This window comes from Agelaius tricolor, unplaced genomic scaffold, assembly GCF_023055355.1.
Source record: "Agelaius tricolor isolate 1412-34295 unplaced genomic scaffold, bAgeTri1.0.p SCAF_1, whole genome shotgun sequence".
Taxonomy (NCBI): Eukaryota; Metazoa; Chordata; class Aves; order Passeriformes; family Icteridae; genus Agelaius; species Agelaius tricolor.
Genome location: NW_027269261.1, coordinates 64,486,192 through 64,502,184, shown reverse-complemented (window position 1 = coordinate 64,502,184; position 15,993 = coordinate 64,486,192). Strand labels below are relative to the sequence as shown.

General features: G+C 40.3%; 1 protein-coding gene across 1 annotated transcript; it reads left to right on the top strand.

Annotated features, from left to right (window-relative positions):
• Positions 1-367: 367 nt before the first annotated feature.
• Positions 368-12,956, top strand: SMPDL3A (sphingomyelin phosphodiesterase acid like 3A). The gene is made up of 8 exons (XM_071437595.1): positions 368-597; positions 2,072-2,285; positions 3,374-3,518; positions 6,431-6,527; positions 7,774-7,952; positions 9,099-9,279; positions 11,130-11,254; positions 12,443-12,956. Exons 1-8 carry the CDS (start codon positions 507-509, stop codon positions 12,752-12,754), a joined length of 1,344 nt encoding a protein of 447 aa, XP_071293696.1. The 5' UTR covers positions 368-506; the 3' UTR covers positions 12,755-12,956.
• Positions 12,957-15,993: the final 3,037 nt, after the last annotated feature.

Sequence of the window (15,993 nt, the reverse complement as noted above, 5' to 3'; positions counted from 1 at the left end):
TACTTGATAGTATTTTTCATCAAGTTGAGTGGTTTTGGGTTTTTCCTTTGTTTTGCCTTTTAAAGCCTTTTAAGTAATCGGGACCCATTTTCACATGTATGCCATGAGAAACCTTCCTTCCAAGAGATGCTTGAGACTGGTGTGGGGTGTCGAGCACAGCCTTCCTTCAGACCGCCTCGCACCAGCCGGTGCCCCGACTGCAGCCCTGCCTGCAGCCAGGCTTGGCTCCTGCGAGCTCCTTAGCGCTGACCCGGGGGTGGCACCTCCTGAAGGTCACCCCGGGCACGGCCGGCTCAAGGCGACAGCCCGAGCCGCCGTCCGACAGCGGGGTGGCGGCCTGGGGCAGCTTCTGGCCCCGGGAGGTGCGGGCGGGGCGCGGTGGTTTCCGGCGGCCCCGCGGAGCGCCGGGGCTTGCACAAGCTGGCCGGGGCTCGCCTCTTTCCCGGCCGCCGGGGAGGTCACACGGCTGGAGCCGTCGGCGGGCCGGACGCTCCCGCACGGCCGACATGGAGCTGCGGGTGGCGCTCGGGCTGGCGCTGCTCTGCTCCGCGCTGGAGGCGGCGCCGGCCGGCCCGCAGCGGCCGCGCTCCGCCGTGGGTGAGTCGGCCGCGGGTCAGCGGCTGAGGGGCCCGGCCGGGGCTGCCCGTGGAGGGAGGGGGTGGCGGGTGAGGGGCGGCCCTGTGAGGGAGGCCCGGCCGGGGGCCGCTGCCAGCCCGGCTGCGGGAAGGGGGGGGCGGGCTGCGCGGTCCCCGCTTGCGGCTCCTTCCCTCCCCGCTTGGCACTGCTCCCCGTACAGAACCTGCTGCCGTAGCATTCCCTGTCCCAACTGACTTGGGCCACACGTGACTGCTAAATCAGTCAACAGGGCACTTTTGAGGTACGGGGGGTTACACGGGGTTTATATTTAGTTGCCCGGGCAGGCCGGCGGGTGAAGTGAGGTGAGCCCTGCCCTGCCTCTGGCGCGGTGTCCCGAGGCATGCACTGCAAACACCGCGTTTGGGGGCCGTGCTGGGCTGTGCTGGGTTGTGCTGGGTTGTGCTGGGCTGGCAGCAAACACACACGCTCTTCCTGGCCTGCTCCCGGCTCGGGGCGTGCGTGCAGGTGAGTGCTCTGAAATGGTTTCCCACAGAACTCTCATTCCGTGTTACTCACACTTGCCTCGGAACAAGCACGCAGCAATGTCCCGGCGTTTGTCTTGTCTCCTGTTGGTAGGCGTCACAATTGTAGAGATTTTGAAGATCACCTCTGGTCTTTGATTCCTGAAATAAAACTCCATGGGGTACAATCGTGTGGTGCCTGCTCAGCCATAGAGTTAGCGTGTGACCTTGGGAAAAATCAATTTATATCTGTCCCTATTTCACAACCACTGCCCCAGATACATGTGTGCCTTTACCAAGTGGTTTGAAACTGACAGAAAGAAATTAATCTTATTGTACATGAAACTTGAAGGCTGATAGTCTTAACACAGATTTTGTGCATCTTATTCAGCATATTCCTATACTTCTCAGCTCCTTTGTCCATACAGTGCCATGTCACAGTGGCTGAAAGCATGTCAGCCTGGAAAGTAGTGAGTAGGTAAAGGCTGACACACTGCTCTATGGTGAGAAGCCCAGTCTCTGCACACATGCTGTTTCTTGCCTTTCTTTCAAGACATCTTTCTTGTCATCTTTTACAGTAGCTTCCAGCCAGGGAATGTCTGGAAAAATAATTAAAAAGCAGCTCCCTTTCTTTTCAAATGGAGTAGAGAAGTCCTTATATTGCCTCCTCTACTATCCAGTTTCCAGATTGCTATTAATGAAAGGAGCTGATTTTTCAGTTCCTTCCAATCTCCATTTCATTTCTGGTGAATAGCATAAAGCCATGCCCCTGCTTCTGTTTTCAGTTTTTCTAAGCGGTTTATGGGAAGGACTCCTCTGGAAGAACTTGCCCACACTTATCAGGCAGGCTAATCAATTTGTTAACTTTGAATAGGAGTAGCAGTAGATAAACTGGAGTAAACTTGGCATTACCCGGTATATCCAGTTCAAACGCAAATAACGCATTTCCTGTAATCTTTGTTTTCTGAAAACAGGGCAATTCTGGCATGTATCTGACCTGCATTTAGATCCGACTTACCACATTACCCCTGATCGCACCAAAGTTTGTTCTTCTTCCAAAGGAATCAATGCCTCCAACCCAGGCCCTTTTGGAGACTTTTTGTGTGATTCTCCTTATCAACTTATTTTGTCAGCATTTGCATTCATGAACGATTCAAAAGAGCAGGTTTCATTCATGATTTGGACAGGGTAAGTGTTCAAGTCACTCTGCAGTTAAAGCTGGATAGCCAGATAGTGTGGCACCTCACAAGTTTGTATTTGCACCGATTTGAATTCAGTATCTCACTAATGCTAGTTGTCCCTTTAGTTGTCCAAATGGCTACTAAGTGCAAGCCTGAGTGAGACTATAAGGCCTCAGGAACAGACTTTGATCTCTGTAATAACTGCTGGACTGTTCACTGTGATATTTAGCATATGGCTCTATAAGTGTGAGTTAATAGAAATGGTGCAAGGAGGATGGGAAGTAGAAAAAACAAAAGGAAAGGTCATGGCAGTAACTGACCCATTGCAGGCCTCTGTTGAGTAAGAACATTTGCCTTCCCTATTCCAGTCTTCAGTATTACAATGTGGGCTTAACAGTACTGCCTCATGGAGATGTTACCTGTGAGGCTTTGTGTGCCATAGCAGTGGGACCAGACAAACAAGTGTGAAAGGGAGTAGCTTCATAGTACTATGCTATCAAAGCATAGTACTGTGTGTTGTTACTTTCTAGGTATTCATAAAAGATAGAATTGATTTACCTTTCTGCCATAGCAGAACTCTCAATTCTACCATCACACAATTTCTTAAGGCATACATCATTGAATAATTTATCAAAGAGTGTTTTTGAGTGTGAGAACTAGTTTGTTTGTTCTATCATTTACTTTTGATGGGAAAGTGTTAAGAAATATATGAAGGCAAATGATTAATCTATTTCACTTACCATCTTGTACTTAATTTTCAACAGGATATTGTTAAAAGGGAAAAAAAGGAACTAGCAATGAGGTGCAGGTGATGAAAGATATATAATGCAAACTTCACAGTAGCTCAAAATGATGACTTTAATGTCTAAGAAATCTTCATTATTATAAATATGAATCATAATATAGGCCTTGTCTAAAGAAGTCTACTTGTTCGTGGTGTTTAAAACAAAAGCCTTTGCAGAGAGCTTTTGATTCTGTGATTTTAATTCAGGTGTATAGTAATGTTAGATGCTAGAATGTAGATCTGCTTGCAGACTTTTTTGCCTTCCTTGTGTTGTTAACAACCTTTATTGATCAAGCCTTTTCCTTTCTCAGAGATAGCCCTCCTCATGTTCCCATAAAAGAGCTCTCCACGAAGTTGGTCATTAGCATCATTGGTAATCTGAGTTCTACAATTCGTAATTTCTTTCCAGATCTTCAGGTTTTCCCAGCCTTAGGCAATCATGACTACTGGCCACAGGTAAAACAAGTTAGAAATTTGTTCATCATATTGAGTGTGTCCCTAACTCCTGGGAAAGCACATCTGAAAATTAAGAGTTAATTATATGTAACTGTTATTCTGGAAACAAAATTCTACACCTCTTCAGTTAGCATTTAATATTATAAATAGTTCCACTCTAGAACAGAAGCTACATCACTCTGTCTGTGCTCTTACCTAAGGAAATGTTGATGCTGGGTAGAATCTGTATGTGGCCTGAGGTCACACAAATTTATCACTAATCATTCCTCATGGCTTAGAACCACCATGTGTCAACATAGTTAATGCACACATACTTTTCCTTACTGTGTATGTCATGCATGTATACAGTAACTTAAATCTATCAGAAGTGACATCATTAATGGAACTGTGAGCCTGAGGTAAGTTTAAAACCTACTCAAAGGCCTACTGGAAATCTGTCAGCTGGCATCACTAGATTTTTTTTGTTGTTTTTTAGCTAAAGTAATGGCAGAATTTTTGTAAAGTTCCCATAGTTTTGCCATTGCTATTAAAAATATGTCTACTTTTCTTTCCTCATTGGACATTCAGATATAATCACATTGATGATTCACTAGTTATGTTCAGCTGAGAATGGTGCTTTTTCACTTTGACTGTGCTGAATTTTGTTCTTGGCATACTCCAAAGTAAACAGTTGCTTCATTTGTCCTTTAAAGTGTGTTGTGGGTCGATCTGGCAGCACACTGGATCAGAAGCAAATGCTGTCATTGGATGTGAGGGGATCAGAAGGCATGTGAAGCGAGTCAGCTGAAATATTTTGTTTGAAATTCTTCATGGGAATTCAGTAACACCCCTTCACACCCTCAAGACTTGTATTCTAGCTTTCTGTGGTATTTATTAGGCCTGTCAGGGTGTAGGTTGGTGCAGCAGATGATTGTGTGACAGCCTGTGTCATTGCTGGAGTTGGTGGTTTTCAAATAGGGGTGTAGTAGAGGTACTGAGAGACAGGGCAAAGGAAAGGTGAGAGACAAAGTAACCACTAGATGTATATCGGAAGTGTGAGTGCACGAACCAAACTGACTTCAGTCCTTGGTGCTCTTACTGTGGTGGAAAAGCTTTGGCTTTTCATATGCACTGACATGGGGACAGGTTGATTCACTAGAAACGACTGGGAAAGTATTTTGATAAGTAACACCTGAACTGAAGTGTCACAAAGTGTTTCATGTTCACTTTGTTTCAGTTTTAAAAACGTCTTACCAGAGAATTGTTGGTATTCAGCAATCTCCTTTGGTAGAGGAAAAAACCCCTACAAAAGCCTTGTAAACAAAGAATGTAGGGACTTTTCCAACAAGTATGAATTTTGTTTGTGAAATTAAATCTAAAGACAGGAAGAAAAGATGCTCACGAGGGGCAGATGGGCAGTAAATAGAAAATTGACACAAGCTGGTGATTGGAGTAACTGGTGATTGTTGTTCGTTCTCCCTGCACAAAGCCACTCAGGAGCATTTCTGTGATACTTCAAAATGGCATGCTTCACTAATATGCAGAGCTGGCATGCTTTTCAGTTATTGTTTGAAAAAGGCATGGGATCTGACAATCCCCACTATGGGGTCGTTTCAGCTTGTTCAATTTTTTAATGTTTGTTTTTTGCTCTTTATGACATTTCTTTTTTTCATATGGATATGGTTAGCAACTGTTCTGTAGACTGGGAATGATATGGAGCAAGCCACACACTGAATGTAGGCTGTTCCAAAGCAAGTGTAAAATCTGTGCACTTACCATGAACCACAGAGTTTAATTGTTCTCTTGTCTTCTGAGCTTAACAAATAAACAGTCCTGAGTGATTTTTCTTGCAGAACATGTTAAAATACTACTCAAGTTGATCAAGCATTGGGATACCTTTCAGATCATATATTGTGACCTCAGCCTTACTTATTTCACACTCTTGCTCGTGCTTCAAACAAATCCCCAGACTGCTTCTAGCAGTTCAGAGAGCACTGACTTCCTGGGCTAAAGCACCTTCAGTCCATTACATGGCCTCTTATCTTGAATCAGGTTTTTGTCTGTTAGTGGCTGTTAGCTCTGGCTCAAAGGTGTGTCCTAACAACTCATGTCTGGGAACTGCAATCAACAAATGTCTCAACAGATATCTTCTGATTGCTCTGCTCCTAGACAAAGACTTACATCCTAAACCTCTAATAACATAAGTTTAGTTTCAAAGATCTTAGAAAGGTCAAATTTTATGTTTAAGAAAACATGCACTGCAATTTTTTCAACCCCTGGTTTTTTTTCCTCCTAGCACCAAGACTCCAAATATATTAAGAAAGGCAAGGACAGGCTGGTATCTTCCTGTCAGGGTTAGATCACAGCATGGGTGTCATCAGCCTGTGGCTCAGACTGAAAAGTGCTACAGTCCTAATTAGAGCCAGTGGGAGAAAACATTGACAAAACTTTCTCTTGTACATTTTTAAATGCTTTCTTATGAGAAAAAAAGACATAATGAAAACATTTGTGAATTTTACCAGAATGTTTCTGAGGGCAGAAATGGTGTTTTGGGGAGCTGCTATGTAACCCAAGTTATTGAAAAAGAAACTTATATTAATCCAAATGACTTTATTTTTAGACTTGATATATTTATTAATTTTTGCAGGATGTATGGTTTTCCATTGTACTGTATTCTTAAGGCTTGGCATATTTCTGGCATTAGTTTAATAATGCATTAACAATGCCATGCAGTCAGTTCTAAGTTTAGACATTTGTTCCTGCTCAGCAATACTAGACATTCAGAAATAGTTTTTTTTTTTCTTTCTTGAATTCCTCCTGGTGATGACTGGATACACTTACATGTTATGTAAGAGGTCAGGCAGGATTATTTAGTGTTTTTTTTGTCTGTGTGTCTGAATACTAAGACTTAGGCAGGTTCTCCTCTCTCACAGGACCAGCTTCCTGTAACTACCAGTGAAGTTTACAATGCTGTAGCAGATTTCTGGAAACCTTGGCTAAGTGATGAAGCAATCAGTACCTTCAGAAAAGGTAAAGTATGGCAGTAATACATTGTGAAGCTAGGGCTTCAAGAATTAACGTTTCTGTGGATTTGTGCTGTTTGTTTAGCTAAGTCTCATAGGATGAGTCAGAACAATGGATTATCTCTAGTGCTTCTCCTGGAAGAAGTTACTTATCTTTTTGAATGGCAATGCCTATATTCAGAATGCATTTATTACTTTCTGCTGCAATATTTATCACTTCTTGTAACATGTTTAGTGTTATTGACTTTGTACCAATGCATGTGAAATATCTTTCTGCTTTCAAGACCTCATAACACTTTTTAGATGAGGACATATGATGCACACGAAAACTTTACTTTGATGGCAAAAAACTGTTAAAATGTTGTTTCTGTTTTAATGGTATATGTATTTCAGAGCATACTGAAGAGGTGCATTTTTATTCAGGGTATGATAGCACATAGCTGTACTGATTATGCTATTAATGTTTGTATGCAACTTTCTAAACTGGCAGAATAATTATATCCTAATTAGAATTTTTCCTTTTTGCAAAGGACTGAAAGGTTCAATCCAATTTCCAATCCACTCAAACATTAGGGATTTGGAAGCTTAATTTGTGGTTTTGTGTCCTGAATGAGAGCAAACTCTGGATAAGAGTGAAAGTAGAAACTTGGATAAGGATAATAAAACTCAAAGAGGCAGTTAAATTTTATTGTTATGCTTCTGTTACCATGGCTCTATTGAAGTCCATGAACAATGAAGTTATACCTATTGAAAAAGCTCGGCATGCCATGGAGAGTTTTGGGAGCAAGGATTGAAAAATGTGATCCTTACTTTTCATCATATCATCAGTCTGAAGTTAAATGACTTTCAAAGTACAAGGCTACTAAACTTAAACAGTTCTTCCTGAAGGAGCCTGTATGTTTGCTGTATTTCAAGAAGTATGGACCTTTAACAGCTACTGTATCTGTCAAAGTGGAAGAAATATTACAGGGCACTTTTTCCATGTCAGTTGAATAATTGTATCTAAATACTGTCAAATAAACACAAAGGTAGTACAGGCAATAATTCATAAATAATTCAGTGTTAACTTTTAGTAAAATGTGCCTGAAAACATTGTTAACATGTTCTAGTGGGATAAGGTGACTGTGGCTTGAATAAGCATGATATTCTATTAAAAAGAGGAAAGTTGGGTATTTTGTCAGTGTGTAGTTTGATTGTAAAGTTGTGCTTTGAAGCCTTTAATTTGTCATATGATGTTGGTCTTATATTCACAGGTGGCTTTTACACACAGCTGTTTGAATCCAGTAATAGCCATCAACCACTCAGGATAATCAGTCTGAACACAAATTTATATTACAGCCCTAACAAGGTAACTGTGAATATCACTGACCCAGCCAACCAGTTTGCCTGGCTGGAGGACATACTTGAAACCTCTTCACAAAAGCAGGAAAAGGTAGGGATCAGGATCAGAAGCTATCACTATTTGTTTCAATTTTGAAAAAAAGAAAAAAAGAAGGAAGAAGTAGAGATAATGAGAGTATAAACATGCTTCTAGAAGACTAAAAATGCTGCCAAAGATACTACAAAGTCAAAATTTCAAAATTTTATTTTTTAATCATTCCTCCTTTAATATGCCCATTTTACTGCAACAATTAATAAACTAGTTGAATGAAGTTTCTCAGTAATTATACAGTAAAATACCTTTTCTCTCCTACCATGTAAAATACTGCAGAAGTCAGTATCTGAATTTTTTTACACATAGCCTTTAATTTTAAAACATGCTCTTGACCTAAGACAAAAGCTAGCATATTTTATTTGCATTGTAATGTAATTTAAGGTATCAAAAATAGAAATTAGAAAAGAGTTTATCAGCACAAAACTTAGTAAAGCTGCAGTAATTGCTATGATTTGAGTGTTATAATAACTTGTCCTTTAATACACAGGTTTTGAAGTGAAGATTTAAATTGTTGGCTCCGGATTGATTGATTGATTGATTGGTGTGGGGATTGGATCATCATCTGAGCAACTGTGTTTAATTTGAAACATGGTTACATTTTGCTACAGTGTTGCAATTTTAGAATATTATATTACAATCCAGAGAAGGAGAGACTTCCTTTCTGCGGGAAACCCTTCAGCGTGGTGTCTGCAGTTGGCACTAAATCTCTAACTCAGACAGAGGGGTTTAACCAGTTATCCATGTTTCTGGTGGCTCTCTGACTCCCTGGTGCAGACTCTGTAATGCTCAAACATAATTTTTTTTCTTGTGTCCCCTTGAGATGCCAAATTATAAGCCTTGCCCTAGTAACTTACTTTTTTCATGTGAAGTAATTGATAACATTTTCCTTAGGCCTAAAATCATGCATAGATTTAGTAGAACATTTTTTCTCCCCAGAATGATACTAAACTGATATTATGAACGTAAGCAACTTTCCTGTTGGGATTTTATATTAAAAAAAACCTGTCATGATTTGCAGCTTTTAGAATGCCATTTTTAAAGATAGCATTATTATGAAACTGTGGTAACCACTTCTAGGATACAGCTAAGATTATAAGTTTCAAATGAAGGTGCTAATTGTGCTTTCTGTATTTAATTCCTTAGGTGTATATAATAGGTCATGTCCCAGTAGGATACTTGCCATATGCAAGGAATACTACAGCTATCAGGGAGTATTACAATGAGAGACTGGTAAAGATTTTTCGCAAATACAGTAGTGTTATTGCGGGCCAGTTTTTTGGACATACCCATAGAGATAGTATCATGGTCCTCCTGGATGAAGAAGGTAATGATGCTTGTTGACTTTTGAACTCTTCCTTCCTGATTAAAAGCAAATCAATACTTTCTTGCATGCTCTTTCTAGTCAGCCTGTGTTATAAATAATTGAAAAAAGTAAACTGAGAAATACTGTTATTTATCTGCAGGAGTTCAAGTCTCACACACTCCAATTTCCAAAGAGAACCTTGAAAGCGTGACTGTCTTTTTCTGTTGGTGTCAGCAGAGACTCCCTAAGCTTCCTATTTTTTTTTTAATGAATCCTTATGTCTAGACAAGAATTTCTAGTCTTTCCTCTCTGCTCTCACAGTGACATGGGCAAATTATACCAGCCAGTTGCTATTGTGTAATGTGTCAAAGGGAATGTTCTCAGGCCAGCTAGACATGCTCTATGTTCTTGTATTTCCTGCATCATTACTGTGCCTCTATGCTGAGTTCCCTGCTGCTTCAAAGTTAATTAAGATAAGGGTAAGCAGGAGGTAGGGGAAAGAAAGTCTCTGCCTGTTGCATCTCTTAGATCAGCTAATTTCCCTTCAAGAAAATCACCCACATTGAAATTTTTGTTTATTGCTTTGAAATCCCTTAGTACTAAGCATGGGCATGGCCATATGGAGCACTCAGCATCTCTAAAGAAGAAGTTTTTTCTTCCCAATAGAACAGTAAGAGGTTCATTGCTTTGATTTATGTAAAATACCCAATTGTTAAGTGGCTCTTCATCCATGATTTGTATGAACGCATATGAGCAATGTCCAAAATGCTGACTAGGTAATACTGTTCCAAATTTTTACCTTTTTACATGGTGTTAATCTCTAGTAAAAAAGAATCCAGCCCAGTGAAAGAACTGCCTTTGTTATTTTTTCTTTCAAATGATGCTCCATGCAGTCTTATACCTGTATTTTTTTACACTGTCCCATTTGTTCATGAAATCATCATCTCTACTGCAAATTTCACTGGGAACAGACTGATCTTAGTATTTGTCATTAAAGTTTGCATGTGCAAGTAACCACTTCCCAATTATTTTAGTAATTTTGCATCTTTTGACAAAATTTAAATAGTAATCAAATACACATTGTGTTTGTCTGTACAGTTTTAGACTATCTTCTATTCAGGACATTTTCCTCTTGACAAAATTCTAGAGAATTCAAGATAAATGCAATATTGCAGCCAACACCAGTGTACTGACATAGAACTCATCTGTATTTTCTCCAGAAGAATATACTGATGATTCCAACTTTCAAAACTTCTGCCTATATGTGGGGGCTGACCTTGTGATTTTACTGCTGTGACGCTGTCAGAGATGGGAATAGTCAGGGCTTCCTTTTTGTTCCACAGAGAACTTCCCAATGTACTCACCTGAACATTCTGTCCCAATAAAATTCACATCCTCATGTTTCAGTTGCTGTAAAGGTTGGTGTTCGCACAATAGGTGCTGGGCTACTAAGGGTCAGGTGATGAAACAGACCCTGCTGTTTCTGATAACATCCTAAATACATAAAGCAACATGTAAAATACTGTATAGGAACAGCAACTAAAGTTTTCAAATATTTCTTTAGTAGAAATATACAAAATACAGAGACTTCACATATAGGCAAGACCATTTTGCAAATTTGTACAGGCATTTGAATTGGCTGGGAAGCCTCTAGTGTAAACAGTGGTACACACTGGAGTGGGTACCATGGTATTCCACACAGGATTTAGTCTATCCATTGGAAGTATGGCAGTTCACAGTGATGCAGATAAATTCTAATGTCTTTAAGCCTGTCACTCTTGTTTTTGCTGTGTTGGTACTCTACAAAAACATTTGTTTGAAAAAGAAAAGTTTAAAAGGAAACTTTCTCCTCAATTTCCCTTTTTCTGCAGAAAAGCCAGTCAATTCCTTGTTTGTGGCACCTGCTGTAACCCCAGTGAAGAGTGTATTGCAAACAGAGTCCAATAACCCTGGTGTCAGATTGTATCAGTACGATCTTTTTGACTATAGCTTGCTGGTAAGTAAAGATTTTAAAGCATTGTTTAAGACATTATAGTGTCAATAAAAATTACAGCAAGATGTCAGCCTTTGTAATATTATGGCTGCTGGTTATGGAATTTTGGTGCCTACTCTTAGTTTTTCTTCCTGGGCAGAGGAAAGGAAATCTGAAAGATAACTTGGTTGGTTTTTCTGTGCCTGCGGAACTACCCAGTACTCTCTGGTCTGTATCAAATAGTCGTATGATGTAGGATCAAAGACATAATTTTTCTGGCCAAAATGCTAAAACTATTTGCAGGGAGCTCTGCAAGAGTGAAAGAGGTTCACCTGAATCCTGGGCATGCTTACATACTAATGTTGTTTGCTGGTGATAAGCCTGAGTTTTGGGATGCAGCCCATGAAATGTTTCTAAAGGGTGTAAAAGAGCTGATGAAGAAAGCACTTTTGACCATATGATGTCTTTTGCAATCACAAAACTTCCTATAAAGAGTTTTTACAGGAAATGTTAGATATATTTAGAAGGAAAATAAAAAGTAGAAGACTTCTAATTTGTAGTTTCATGTGATTTTTGGAGATAAAGTGAATCCTGTGTAATTACCTTGGCTGTGAATGGTTTAGACTTTCTGCAATTCAGGATAAAGTCTTGACCCTGCCGAGTTCAGTGACAATGCACCCTGCAGTTTGATTGGGACTGGGGTTTCTCTCTGAAGACCCACGCTAATTCAGGCTGCTTCTTTGTTGTGCAGATTTCACTCCTGCATCGGCATCCCTCCTTTTCTTTAACTTCTCTCTGGGCCGTTCTTTTTCTGTCCATTCTGCCCCTCAAGCAGTGCCCACAGAAAAGAAACTTCTGTCTCTCACCCTTCTGTCTCTCACCCTTTTGCTCCACTCCTAAGGCAGACATGAATGTTGTGGAGTTTGGACAGGAAAGACCTCTAACACTGCCACTGCTGCCTTTGTGGCTCCTTTTTCTTCTCCTCCCCATCCCCCCACCATTACTGCTCTGCGAGTACCAGCTTTGGGTGAAAGCCCAGCTCTTGGGGTGGGACGTGACCTTCTATTCACATGTGAATAATGAGGAGTGACAGCTTCCTAATCAATATATCACTCCAGAGACTTAATGAAGCAGGGAAGAAAGCAATACAGCAGTGCCTATGTTTTTATGTTTTCTTTCATTCTCTTTTTTTCTTTTTTTTTTTAACTGTAGGATCTTTGGCAGTTTTACTTGGACCTCAGAGACGCCAACAAGAAAAATGAATCAAACTGGAAATTAGAATACATCCTGACTAAAACTTATGGCATTGAAGACTTGAAGCCAGAAAGCCTATATGAAATGGCCAAGCAGTTGTCTATGCCACACAGCACACTGTTTGAGCAGTATTACAGTAACTATATTGTGAGTTATGACAAAACTATTCTCTGCGAAGACGGGTGCAAGACCTGCCAAATATGTGCAATCCAGTATTTAGATTCTTCCTCATACACAGATTGCATCAATCAGGAGGCAATGTGGAGATGAAATCTCTGTGCAGTTAATGCAGATAGTGCCTTTTGCCTGTGATTTAAAGAACCTGCTTGTTCTTTCGCTCAAGCACTGACATGCTGACAGGGAGCCTCTGGGACTTCTCTACATTTCAGGGGTGCAGTGAAACTACCTAGATCTTTCTTCTGGCAAATATGTTTTCCTTTATCATCTAAATAAAAGTTTATTTGCTTTGTAATAGTGGCCAGATACTCTGCTGTTGTCTCAAGTGTCCTGTACTGTACCTTCTCTAACAGGCGTCCCAGTGTGTGGGAATAGGAGTTGCTCACTCAAGCCTTTGTAAATCCAAGTCTTATTTCTCAGGGTGTGTAAACATAGGCAATGCCATTCCAGGCATGGGATTTTTATGGGGGCAGGTTTCAACCATTGGCTGTCAAAATTTGCAAACTGAAGTCGGCAAAACCTGCATTTGCTGAGACTTGAGTGCAGTTATGTTGTTGATTCAAAGCCAGTATTATATATCTCTCTGTGCCAAGTTTTCCTTGTTAATCCCTCAAACCCACTTCTTAGGGGCATTTTCTAATGATGGCATAAAAGTGACTTAATGGAACACAAACCTCAATCCTGTAAATGCTTAATCTAATTTTTCAGAATATATTTGCCCAGCACAGAGGGCTTTTTTCTTACAATCGACTATGTACATACCATAGTGTCTCATACCAAAAAGTGTCCTGGTATGAGATTTTGCAGCAGACCATATATCAGGTTTAAATTGATCAACATCAGTAATTGAGCTCAGCATATACATTCTCTGTGTGGCACAGGTAAACATTTACTTATGCTGTTTCTTAGGTTTCTTTTTTTTCAAAGAGCAATCTTTAATCTTTCACTTAATGTGAAGATTATCACATGTTGAAATTTACAATTGCAGAGATTGCTTCTTCCTTTTCTTATGGCTAAATATGTGCTTCTTCCTCTTCTTATGGCTAAATATGTGCTATTAGGATGGCCCTTTATTTGGTGTGTGTATATAACCAAGAAGGACATTTACCCATTTTTCTGCCACATGAAGAGCTATTCTTTTGGAAACTTTGGTCAACAAAATACAATACAGACCCTGCTCTATATTATCCCTGAGTAAGGGGAGCTGTAGAAGTGGCTACAAAACAAATCCAATTGATGGGTTTACTGCAGCTGTTGAGGAGCTTCCTGGGTTTGTTTCTACTCAAGCTTAAAATATGCAGCAGAAAATTTTCAGATACAGTTTTGCAGTCTGTAGCATGCACAACTGTAGACCCAGATACCTCAGGTTTCTCATGCATCAATCATCCGTAGAAGAGATGGTTGCTTTGTTAAATTTGCATTCAGAAACAAATCCTCCAGTGCACAGCAGGCAGTCCTGTATTTTAAATTCAGTGCTTGGAGAAGATATGGTGAACATAACTCTTTAGAGCTATCTACTCTGCCTGGCCTCAGATGGATATGGATATGTAAATAATCTAAATTAACGTAGGGACTGTACATACTGTGAGTGTACAGACTGTGAGGAAGTGCCATAAAGTTTCTGTTCTGAAAGCTCATGATTCCCTGTGTGTTGTATGTGTCCCTTGGTTGTGATTCTCATGGGTGTGTTTATTTAAAAAATGCCTGTTACCAGTACCCATTTTCCAAGGGAGGCAAGCAGAGTTGTGGGTGGATAGCATAAGGCAATTGGAACTGGTAGGACAGCTGAGCTTCCTCCAATTTGCCAGATGGGTTTTGTTCAGTTCGGTCTTGAGCTTTAAACCATGCTGGTTTGTTTCTGTGAGTTCTGTGGCTTCTATTTAAGCTTAATACCTACAAGACATCTTGGAAACACTGTAAAAATTTTTCCATTACAGGCTTCTTTATTGCTAAACTTTAGGGAGAGCTGGACCATGTGGTGATTTAGCTGCTACAGAATTCTAGGAAGAGGGGTATTCTGCTCATGGGATGTTGGGCATACTGCATAGATTAGTTGGGGTTTTTGGTGGTTTTTTGTGGGGTTTTTTTGTTTGGTTTTTTGTTGTTGTTGTTTGTCTGTGTGTCAGTAGATATTGTTCAATGAACATGAAAAAAAATGAATGCATCCAATGTCTAAACAGCAAGCTATGGTCCAGGCACACCTTTTTTTTTTTTTTTTTTTTTTTTTTTTTTTTTTTTTTTTTAATGTGGACTCCAATTGAAGCCAAGAGTCGAATGGCACCAGCCAAGGTCTTTTTTGTTTCAGACAGAGGGTTATAGCTACCAGGGTTACATTTAGCCAGGATACAGGATATATCCCCTAAGATACATACTGTTATGCAGGCTGGCATTCTCTGCTTTTTCGGTATGTAACTATAGCCACGGAAGTGCAAGCATAAATGGACGAGAAAGATCCAGCTATATGTTTGACTGCATCATCTTGTAACTTGGAGGTAAACCAAGGAGAGAGCTTCCAGAGATGTTGCAGTTGAAAATACATGACATAAATCACAAGGATAGCTTAGATACCTAGGCAACATGCCTGGGTATAAGGGGAAATAGAGGGAGACGTTCTTGGTTTGGGTTCCTACTTTATTCCTTCATGATCTAGGAATGTTCTACAAGAAAGTTATCCTGTGCTGACAGAAGCTTTTCTAAGGAATCATGGAAAACGTCAAAGAATCATGACCTGATAAAGTAGCTGACCTTGTAGACCAGATTCCCACTTCACTTTTCAGGTGATATTTTTATGGCCTCATCTTGAAATGAAGAATTAGGGTGAATATTTGTAAGGCTGCATTTGACAGAAAGACAGATTACACCACCTAGTGGAGTAAAAAGGTTTTAATTTATCTGCAGTTGAGCTAGATATGAACAAGGATTTCTCAAATATTCTAGGATTTAAATCCTGGGTTTTGAAGGTAACTAGTTTTCAAAGGAAGTTCTGCTACTTCTTTATAGCAGTACTGCCATGTTGCACTTCTGGGTATTAAATGTTGCTGGCTTCTAAGAGGCCATGGTACTTGATGGATCCTGAACCCTGTGGTAGGTACAGGTCTCAGCCCCCATCCAGGGAAGAACTGAGTGAAATTCCACAGGGAATCCTGTGGAAGCTTTTGTCCACATTAATAGGAACTGCAGCCTAATAGGAGTGCCTTCTTTAACAGGAGAGTTGGTGCTGAGGAGCTGATCTGACTGCTGCACATTTCAGTAGCAGTTGAAGGATGGTAGATGTACCCTTGAAATGCAGCTGCCAGGTGCAGTTACATCTGAAAGAACACTCTCCAAGAGCT